At 46.2% G+C, this 10,266-nt stretch overlaps 2 protein-coding genes across 2 annotated transcripts; both read right to left on the minus strand.

The window, feature by feature from the left end:
• Positions 1-3,087: 3,087 nt before the first annotated feature.
• Positions 3,088-4,986, minus strand: L3040_003588 (uncharacterized protein; the record flags this gene model as incomplete). The annotated part of the gene is made up of 2 exons (XM_066156473.1): positions 3,088-4,175; positions 4,224-4,986. The coding sequence occupies 2 exons, from the start codon at positions 4,984-4,986 to the stop codon at positions 3,088-3,090; spliced, it is 1,851 nt and encodes a 616-aa protein (XP_066012058.1).
• A 1,784-nt stretch (positions 4,987-6,770) lies between these two features.
• On the minus strand, positions 6,771-8,147 carry L3040_003589 (uncharacterized protein; the record flags this gene model as incomplete). The annotated part of the gene is made up of 5 exons (XM_007293638.1): positions 6,771-6,879; positions 6,931-6,982; positions 7,084-7,810; positions 7,911-7,962; positions 8,017-8,147. 5 exons carry the CDS (start codon positions 8,145-8,147, stop codon positions 6,771-6,773), a joined length of 1,071 nt encoding a protein of 356 aa, XP_007293700.1.
• Between the last annotated feature and the right edge of the window lie 2,119 nt (positions 8,148-10,266).

Genomic DNA, 10,266 nt, shown 5'->3' on the forward strand with positions numbered 1-10,266 from the left:
TAGCATAGCTTATATTAGAAAAAAAAAAAAAAACTTTAAAATCAGCGACTATTAAAAAAAAAAAAAATCGTCTTAATAAAAAATAAATATAAGTAAGGTACTTATCTATCTACTTATCTATCTATCGTATTTATAAAAGTAAGAAAAGCTCGAGAACACGCCTTCTTAATATAGTACTTGCTTGTATGTGAATCATATATACAGATGCGAGAATATAGAGATACGAAATAGTATAGTATAGCATAGCTTACATTTTTTAAAAAAAAAAAAAAAAAAAAAAAAAAAAAAAAAGCTTTAAAATCAACAACTATTAAAAAGAATCGTCTTAATAAAAGGTAAGTATAAATAAGTATCTATCTATCTACTTATCTATTTACCGTATCTACAAAAGTAAGAAAAGCCCGAGAACACGCCTTTTTAATATAGTACTTGTATGTATGTGAATCATATATACAAGTACGAGAATACAGAGATATAATACGATATAATACAATATAGCACAGCCTATATTAAAAAAAAAAAAAAAAAAAAAAAAAAAAAAAAACTTTAAAATCAGCAACCATCAAAAAAAAAGAATCGTCTTAATAAAAAGTAAGTATAAGTAAGGTACTTATCTATCTACCTATCTATCTACCGTATCTACACATATAAGAAAAGCCCGAGAACACGCCTTCTTGGTATAGTACTTGTATGTATGTGAATCATATATACAGATACGAGAGACAGAGAGATACGATACAATATAGTATAGCACAGCTTACATTTAGAAAAAAAAAAAAAAAAAAAAAAAAAAAAAAAACTTTAAAATCAATAACTATTAAAAAGAATCGTCTTAATAAAAGGTAAGTATAAGTAGGTACTTATCTATCTACCTATCTATCTACCGTATCTACAAAAGTAAGAAAAGCTCGAGAACACGCCTTCTTGGTACGGTATTTGTATATGAATCATATATACAGATACGAGAATACAAAGATACGATATAGTACAGTATAGCACAGCTCATATTTTTTTTTTTTTTTAAAAAAAAAAAACCTTTAAAATCAGCAATTATTAAAAAGAATCGTCTTAATAAAAGGTTAGGTATAAGTAAGTACTCATCTATCTACTTATCTATCTACCGTATCTACAGAGGTAAGAAAAGCCCGAGAACACGCTTTCTTGGTATAATACTTGTATGTGAATCATATATACAGATGCGAGAATACAAAGATACGATATAGTATAATACAGCATAGCTTACATTTAAAAAAAAAAAAAAAAAAAAAAAAAAAAAACCCTTTTAAAATTAGCAACTATTAAAAAAAAAAAAAAAAAAAAAAAAGAATCGTCTTAATAAAAAGTAAGTATAAGTAAGTACTTATCTATCTATTTATTTATTTATCGTATCTACACATATAAAAAAAGCCCGAAAACACGCCTTCTTAATATAATACTTGTATGTAAATCATATATACAAATGCGAGAATACAAAGATACGATATAGTATAATATAATATAATATAGCTTATATTTAAAAAAGAAAAAAAAAAAAAAAACTTTAAAATTAGTAATTATTAAAAAGAATCGTCTTAATAAAAAGTAAGTATAAATAAGTACTTATCTATTTAAGTATCTATCTCTTGTATTTATAAAAGTAAGAAAAGCCTGAGAACACGCTTTCTTAGTATAATACTTATATGTGAATTATATATACAGATGCGAGAATACAAAGATACGATATAGTATAGTATAATATAATATAGCTTATATTTAAAAAAAAAAAAAAAAAAAAAAAAAATTTAAAATCAGCAATTATTAAAAAGAATCGTCTTAATGAAAAGTAAAGTAAGTACTTATTTATCTACCTATCTATCTACCTATCTATCTATCGTATCTACACATATAAGAAAAGCCCGAGAACACGCCTTCTTAGTATAATACTTGTATGTGAATCATATATACAGATACGAGAATACAAAGATACGATACGATACAGTATAGTACAGCATAGCTTACATATAAAAAAAAAAAAAAAAAAAAAAAAAAAAAAATCGTCTTAATAAAAGGTAAGTATAAGTAGGTACTCATCTATCTACCTATCTATCTACCGTATCTACAAAGGTGAGAAAAGCCCGAGAACACGCTTTCTTGGTATAATACTTGTATGTGAATCATATATACAAATACGAGATACAGAGATACGATACAGTACAGTACAGCACAGCTCATATTTTTTTTTTTTTTTTTTAAAAAAAATAACCTTTAAAATCAGCAATTATTAAAAAGAATCGTCTTAATAAAAAGTAAGTATAAGTAAGTACTCATCTATCTACCTATCTATTTACCGTATCTACACATATAAGAAAAGCCCGAGAACACGCCTTCCTAGTATAGTACTTATATGTGAATCATATATACAGGTACGAGGATACAAAGATACGATACAGTATAGTACAGCATAGCTCACATTTAAAGAAAAAAAAAAAAAAAAAAAAAAAAAAAACTTCAAAATCAGCAACCATCAAAAAGAATCGTCTCAATAAAAGGTAAGTATAAGTACCCATCTATCTAGGTATCTATCTCCCGTATCTACAGAGGTAAGAAAAGCCCGAGAACACGCCTTCTTGGTATGGTACTTGTATGTGAATCATATATACAGATACGAGAATACAAAGATACGATACAGTACAGTACAGCACAGCCCACATTAGAAAAAAAAAAAAAAAAAAAAAAAAAAAAAAACCGGAAAGAAGGCTCCCAGCGAGAGTACAACAGCTCCTGCTCGGTTCTTTCATCCGTGACATTTCATTCCCTTTCATTCCCTGCCCTGCTCTCTCCATATTACTTTTGCGCCGTACGCCAGCCATGCACGCATGCTACTTTGATTTTCTCTGCTGCTGCTGCTGCTGCAAGACGTGGTCCAAGTGTGTTGGTGGTGCCCGAGCCCGCTGATTGCCTCGGGCCGCTTTCGTTCATATCCTCTTCTCCCCACTTCTCCCTTCAAGGGTCTCCCAGGCGGGTTGTTTTCCTAGGTAATCTCATCCCAACCCGTGTCGACGAAATGTGTCGGTCGTGTAAGCAAATCACCACAAGCCGCATCCCAGCTCACAACAGATCCTCCACCCAGCCCATCTTCTCCCTCCGATCGTCGCACAGCCTTGCGTACTCCAGTAGAAGTCTCAGCACATAGATCTGCATGTCCTCCCGCCGGAGCACCTTGTTCGCCCAACTCTGGCCCTCCTCCGCGATTTTCTGTGCTTGCTCATCGTGTCCCTCAATCTTGATATTCTCCCCCTCGTACCCCAAGAAGTACTCCATGATGCCCCAAAAGTCCATGAACCGGTTGTCCATCGGCACGAAGTGCTTCCACGGCACCAGCCGCGAGTCGTGCCATTCTCTAAAGATCGTCGCCTTGATCGGCAGGGACGTGGACAACAGGAAGCCCCGGTACCGCCCAGAGAAGGAGTTGCCGTCGATGTCGGGGACATACTTCCGGCCAAACTGCTCAGCCATCTTCATACCAGGCAGCATTTTGAAATGATGTTTCATGTATTCGCAGCTCGCCTCTTCGGGCGGGCACATCAGGTCCATGAAGCCCGTGTCGGCCCACTCGCTGGTCCACTCGCCTAGCCTATTCTCCTGCTGCGCGGCCAGATTAAAGTTTGTGGTCGGGAGGGCCCAGTTGTCAGGGTGCAGAGTCCAGGCCTCGGCGCCCGAGACTTGGGTTGCGTTGGTCATGGCGACGAATCTGTGACGTTGGAAGCCTTTCCAGTTGAGCTCGTTGTGGCGGCCTCCGGTTGCTACCCCTCGCCAGATGACCTTGTTTTGCTTCTCGAGCCAGGGCAGACCGTGGTCGTCACCGCCGGAGAAGCGCTCTTCGCCATTCCAGTACATGGGCGCAGGGAGCAGGATTTCGTTGTTCGTGGGCAGTTTGGATCCGCCGAACATAGGAAAGAACGTCTTGGTGGAGGACACCGAGAGCGGGTTGATCATCATGCCGTGGAGAGCCTGCAGGTCTGGCTGGTGGCAGAAATCGGATGACAAGGTGAAATTCGAAACATAGCCTTTGTAGGTATGTGGAACCGTGTTGGCAAGGGAGATCTGGGCCGTATGGGAGAAGTCTGTCATGTCTTCTGTTGTACGCGCCAGACTCTCGGGATGGCAGCCTCTGGATGCAACCTTCCAGAAAGGACCTGAGAAGTCAGTAAAGCGATTTGTGTTCCTGGTGCACCAAGACCTACGAGTATTTTCCCAGTTCTTATCCCGCACTTTAACTTCGGGCTCCGGCTTCGCGGACAACGACGAGAATTCCGTGACGACCTCCGCGGGAGGAGGCATACTGCGCGTTTGCTGCTCTATCTCCATCAGCTTGCTTATCTCCTCCCACGGCGCCACGATTCTCGGCTCGTCCATCGCATTGAGGGCCAAATCCATATCCGGCAGCAAGTGCTCAATCGTCTGTGTCAGGTTCTGCCAGATGCGCGTCCAGAACCAATCACTGCCTGCTACTGCAGTGTGATTCCGGATATTGATGGTCATCTCGTAGTCCCACGCCTCTTTCCGCATGGTACTTGGCGGAAGGCCCCAGAAGGGCGCCAAGTCGTGGTAGATCTGATCGAAGAAATCCTCCACCATGACCGCTCCATGCTCTGTCGCAAACTTGTACCAGAGGTCGAAGCCAGGGGGAGGGTGGCGCCCGCGCCGTTTTCTGTAATCTGCGGCCGCGCTCTTGATATCGTGGCTCTCCTTCTTCAACAGGTCCTCGTAGACTTTATCGGCAGCTTTGATCAGGGTATCGATCGGGTGCGCTTCAGCAGCAGGTTTCTGGGGCTTCGCTGAATCTGCGGGGGTGCCTGGCAGATGGCCTGGTGTCGCATCCATGGGCTCATTCATGGAGAGGGTCGGGTGCGGGTTGCGCATGTAGAAGAGGGCGCAGACAATGAGGATCGACATCAGCAGGATCCTGGCCCATCCGGAGCTCCGCCGTGGCGGTGCGAAGGCCATACTGACGGGCGAGTTTATCTTCATGGGAGTGGATAGTCGTAGACGAGGGGGACGAGGGTGAAGGTGAAGAGGAGAGGGTGGGAGGTATGAGGAACAGGAGCAGGCGGACGTGACGGCAGCAGCGACGCTGGCGGGCAGTATTGGAAGCAGGACGGTGATAGTAGGTTGATAGTAGGTTGATAGTAGGTTTGTCGTGGTGACCGTGTCGTTGTGACTGTGCTGTTCGAAGTGTGTTGTTGTGATGGGGGATTGTAGGTGGCTGGACCGCTGTGGTAATAGGGATGGTTGGTGGTGGTTTCCTCGTAATTAGTCGAGCGTGGAATCAAACAGCGCAGATTGAGAGAGTGTGAGCGGCAGAAGTAACAGCGTGTCCGTGTAGCAGGGCCAAAGTAGCGAGTTGACAGGGGAGTGAAAGTCAAAGACTCGGAAAAGAGAGACAGACCGACAGATGGGTGAGGAAGCCAGAAGTCGGAGAGAAAGAGACAGAGAGAAAGAGAGAGAGAGCGGACGTGAGTGAGGACGGTTACAGAGTTCTGTAGATGTAACAAATAAGAAGTGCGTAACCGGTACCGTACGGTACTACCTACGATTTGGGCACTGCAAGTCCGCAAGTCTGCAAGTCTGCAACTCTGCAACTCTGGGCTCCCCTGCCCTGCCCTGGTTCGCCCAGGCTTCGCGAAGGCGAGCATGTCCAGCATGTCCAGCGTGTCCAGTACCGGTAGGTGGTAGTATCTCCAACATGTCCAAGGTGTCCAAGATGTCCTCCAGCTCAAACTTGAAATACGTAGTAAGATGAAGGCCGAGTAAGGCCAAGCCGGTACATTCCGACCGCATGGTGTGTTGCATTATGCTCAGCCCTACGGTAATTACTCTCATTCCTCTGATTGTTGTTGTAGCCTCGGCCTCGGCATCAAGCATCAGCTTCAGCATCAGCATCAGCATCGACCAGCGCTGCAGAAGAGACCGGTATCGTCGATGTGTTCCCTTTTTTCCCTTTGCCCTCTCTCTTCCTTCGAGCGACATCACCCTGTCCCCGTCCCCGTCCCCGTCCCCGTCCCCGTCCCCGTCCCTGTCCCCGTCCCCGTCCATGTCCCCTCCCGTCCGTCCAATACTCTTAAATATACTGTACTACTTGCATCTCATCAGCACAAGATTCCTTATTACCCGTAACACGAACACAAAGTAAATTGCTGCTCCCCGCCAGCCAAGACGCCGCGCTGGGCCCAGCAGGTCTAGCCAGGTCCAGACTCCGGCCGGGCCAGGATCCAGATGCATCTCCCGATTCCAAATTCCCATCCCCCCCGAGGCTTCTTCCTGGACGAGACGGATGCCTGATCTGATAATAGGTATCAATTCTATCAGATACGGTAGAGGAGGCGGCCATCTCCGCCCCGCCCTATTCCCGGAGGTGCGATATGATGGATGTGAGATCCGGCGTCGATGCACGGTGAACGTGAGAGTAGAGTTTGACCTGAGAGTTGAGTTTGAGACGGGAATTCGGAGCGGCGAAACATGAGACGGAGAAGAAAGACTAAACGAGAAACGTTTCCGTAAACGACACGTGACGAAACCAGTTTATTATATCACGTGATCTACCCGTCCTAGCTCACCTCACAAGGTGGCAGACGGACGGACGGGCTCAGCGACGAGACATTCCCAATTCCCTTTTCCATTTACAAATCCTCCGCGTTGAATTTTCCATCTTCGATTATTTCTTTGCCTGCTTGAGTCTGCAATTCCAAATGTCTAGTTGGACTTCATACATTAATTACAGTACGGGTTTCTCAGCTCGAATGCTCCGGCACGAACACCACTTTCTGCACTTGCATCTTATTAAAGATGTCGTATCCTTCGGCCGCCTGGCTTAACGGCATGAACTTGTCTGTCATGAAACTATTTTTGGTCAACGGACGTTCCTCCGGCATTTTTCCATGGGGGACTTACTCTAGCTTATCCTGGTGCTTCTGCAACATCGCCAGCGCTTCCGGGAAGAGGCCTACATCATCATTATCAGCATGGTAGGTGTGAGATGCTTCCCTCCCCATCCTCAAATCCTCAAGAAAGGGGAACGAAGGGGGACGGGTGTGTGGTGCTTACTCCGAACGGGACACCTCCCCATCTGCACCCTCAGATTCTTCCCGTACGCCTCATCGCCCGTCCAGGGAATCGGTTCATGATGCACCCCAAAACTACTGATCACGCCCCACGGCCTCAGCAGCTGGAAGCCCATCTTCAGCGCATCAGCGTGTCCCACGCCCTCAATCACCATATCCGCCCCCCTCCCATCCGTCAGCTCCTTCACGCGCCTCTCCAACCCTTCCCGATCCTGCTGATCATTCCACGGTTCCGCGCCCAGCTTCTTCGCAAGCGCGAGCCGCGACTCGACGCGGTCGACCGCGAGCACGATCTTGGGTTTGTACTCCAGCGCATTGATGAGGGCGCACAAGCCCACCGGACCACAGCCGATCAGCACGACGACGCTCTGACTTATAGTTTCGGCGTCCAAGCCCTTGAAGGCGTTCTGCGCGCCGAAGTAGCCCGTGGGGAAGATGTCTGCCATCAGCACCAGCTTCTTCTCGTCGATGCCCGGCGGAGCCGTGACGGCCGTGGCATCGGCGAGCGGAACCCGCATGTATTCCGCCTGGCCGCCGTCAAGCACGGGGCAGCCGAACAGGAGGCTTTTGGCGCACCGGGAAGAGAAGCCGCGCTGGCAGTAGAAACAATCGCCGCAGGAGACGGTGAAGGGCATGACGACCGTGTCGCCGACCTTGTGGTTCTTGACGGCCGACCCGATTTCAATGATTTGGCCGGTCGCTTCGTGGCCCTATCCATGAGTATCAGCCCAGACGTCTCCTTCCCTTCTTCCTGTCCACCATTCTGGCTGTCTCGCGGGGGGGGGGGGGGTTCTAACGGTAAGTACTTACCATGATGAAATCCGTCTCACTGGGTTGATGGCCGCGGAAAACATGAAGTTCACTGGCATCATCAGTATGGCACCTCGGCACCGACGAGTACAGAAACCGAATTTACCTTCCGCATAGTGCAGTGTACTTCACTTTGATGATAACGTCCGTCGGATCCTGAATCTTAGGGACCGGCCGGTCCTGCACAGAGATCTTCAAGGGGCCATCGAAGACGACTGCTTTCATGGTCTTCGACATGGTCGCTGCGAGGCTCTGAAGGTAGAGCAAATGTTACTTCTCTCTGGGGAGGAGAAACTGTTGAGGTTGCCGCACAGATAAGCCCCCCGAAAAAAGAGAAGAGAAAAATTTACACAAGCATGACTGTCCGGAGTGTATATGTGTATAAAATTTCGAGTTTCGATAGGTGTGTAGGATTGATTTTTCGAAGTCCGGTCAACGGAAAGGCTACGAAAGTCTACGCCGCAAGTACTGATGGTAGTATGGTACCGTAGTAGCCTGTCATTCCACCCGTCTGTACGAAAAAAGTCTAAACGATCAGTACGTACCGGTATCGCAGGATTCGATTCGCTTCGCAGCCGAGGTGAGGGGTAGTTACCTTAGTTACTGTAGAATGCGGGGTTACCTGTTTGTACATCCGTACTCACCCACTTGGCGCCGCCGCCGCGCGCCGATGGTCGGGGACGATTCTGTAAGTCCGTAGGGGAGGGAGGTAGTGGAGCCCGCAAACGAAACCGTCAGGCGGGATAAGTAAGATGGGTACGATGAGCAAGCGACTAATTTTTTTTTTTTTTTTTTTTTTTTTTTTTTTTTTTTTTTTTGATTTGACTTCGAGGGAGGGGTGGATTGTTTCTCGGTAGGTTTGCTCTTGCGCTGGCTGATTGATTACTGCGGGACTTTTTTGGTTGGGGGGTTGCGGGGGAGGGTTGGTTGCGGGGTTCAGAGGAGGAGGATATAGAACGGTGAGGTGCGGTGCGATGCGATGCGATGCGACGTTGGTACCTCAGATAAGATAAGGAAGGTACCGTAGCTTGTATCGCTGTTGATTTGAATGGATCAATAATACATTATTGATGTTTTTATAAAGAAAAAAAAATTTGGGGGGGAGGAGGGGGAGGGAATGTTAGAGAGGGGTACCGGTTACTTGGTGCTTGCTTGCTTGCTTGTATTACACTCGCAGAGGCTGGCTATCATTTCAAAATAAACTGCTTGCGTAGAAAAGAAAAGACAGCTGCTGCCCCCTCCCCCCCCCCCCCATACCGCGCTTTTCCGGTTCTCATCGGTATTGAAATCGGCTTTTCTCGGCGAAACTTTTTGCTTCGAGAAGCTCTACTATCGGGGGGGGGGGGGGGGAGGGCGTTGAGGGGGCTTTTTTTTTTTTTTTCTTCTTAATAACGCGACGAGCAGCGGTAGTAAAAGATCGATCGGTGTTCTAATTCTCCGTAACGGATTTTGTCTGACCTGGTGAGTGATTTTTTTTTATTTATGGTAGCTATCAAGCCTTTCGTGAGAGATAAGTAATTGGGAATTTCGGGGGCGGAAATTGAATCTTCTTTGGGGGAATCTGGGTAGCCAGTTGGTTATGAAGATGGCTTTGAGCTAGCTAGCTAGTCAAAAGGGTTTAAGAAAATGAGGGGGGGAGATGTACGAAAAAGGTGTTTATTCTTAATAGAGCTGCTAAAGCCGCGTTAAGGCTATCTTTGATAATATAATAAGCGAGTTTTCTTAAAGCAGCGGGGTAAGTGGTCCGGACAAAAAGTTCACCAACAGTCTCCTGTACAGCGGCGCCAAAGCACTCTTGCATCGAGGCTTAATAGCATCAAGCCCACTTTTACCTCTCCGAAATTCCTCTCCGTCGACGATTTGGAAATGTTGAAGAACTCGTGCTGTATGCATAGCGTGAGTATGAGGAGAAGCTTCGTCTGGACCTCAGAGGACCCGGCGAAGAGTATTCGGTCTCGGTCCAGCGAAAGAAGAATTGCGGCGGTACGTTAACAAATCGATGGAAAAGAAAAAACAGAACTATCGTTACGTCGATCGAACCCCGCGAAGCGGTCCTAGGTAGATAGTTGTAGATCCGGACGGAGCCAGAAGACATCGACATCTTGCCTGCCATGGATAGGTATGCTTCGTACAGTCCAAGCTCTCTAAACACCGGGTCGATCTCGTCCCGGAGGAAACCTCCTCCGACCAACCGCCTTGCAGTAAGTCCTACCTTACCTACCTATCCCAACGGCAACGACAGCTTGACCGTGCTTCTTCTCTCCCCGGATATTCATTTCGACCGGTTTTTTGGGGGGAGGGTTGTGAAACGGGTACGCGTTGATCGAAACCTGCACTGCCATCTTGTAAAATATCA

This window comes from Drepanopeziza brunnea (assembly GCF_022702325.1).
Source record: "Drepanopeziza brunnea f. sp. 'multigermtubi' strain 214-2 chromosome Unknown ctg5, whole genome shotgun sequence".
Taxonomy (NCBI): Eukaryota; Fungi; Ascomycota; class Leotiomycetes; order Helotiales; family Drepanopezizaceae; genus Drepanopeziza; species Drepanopeziza brunnea.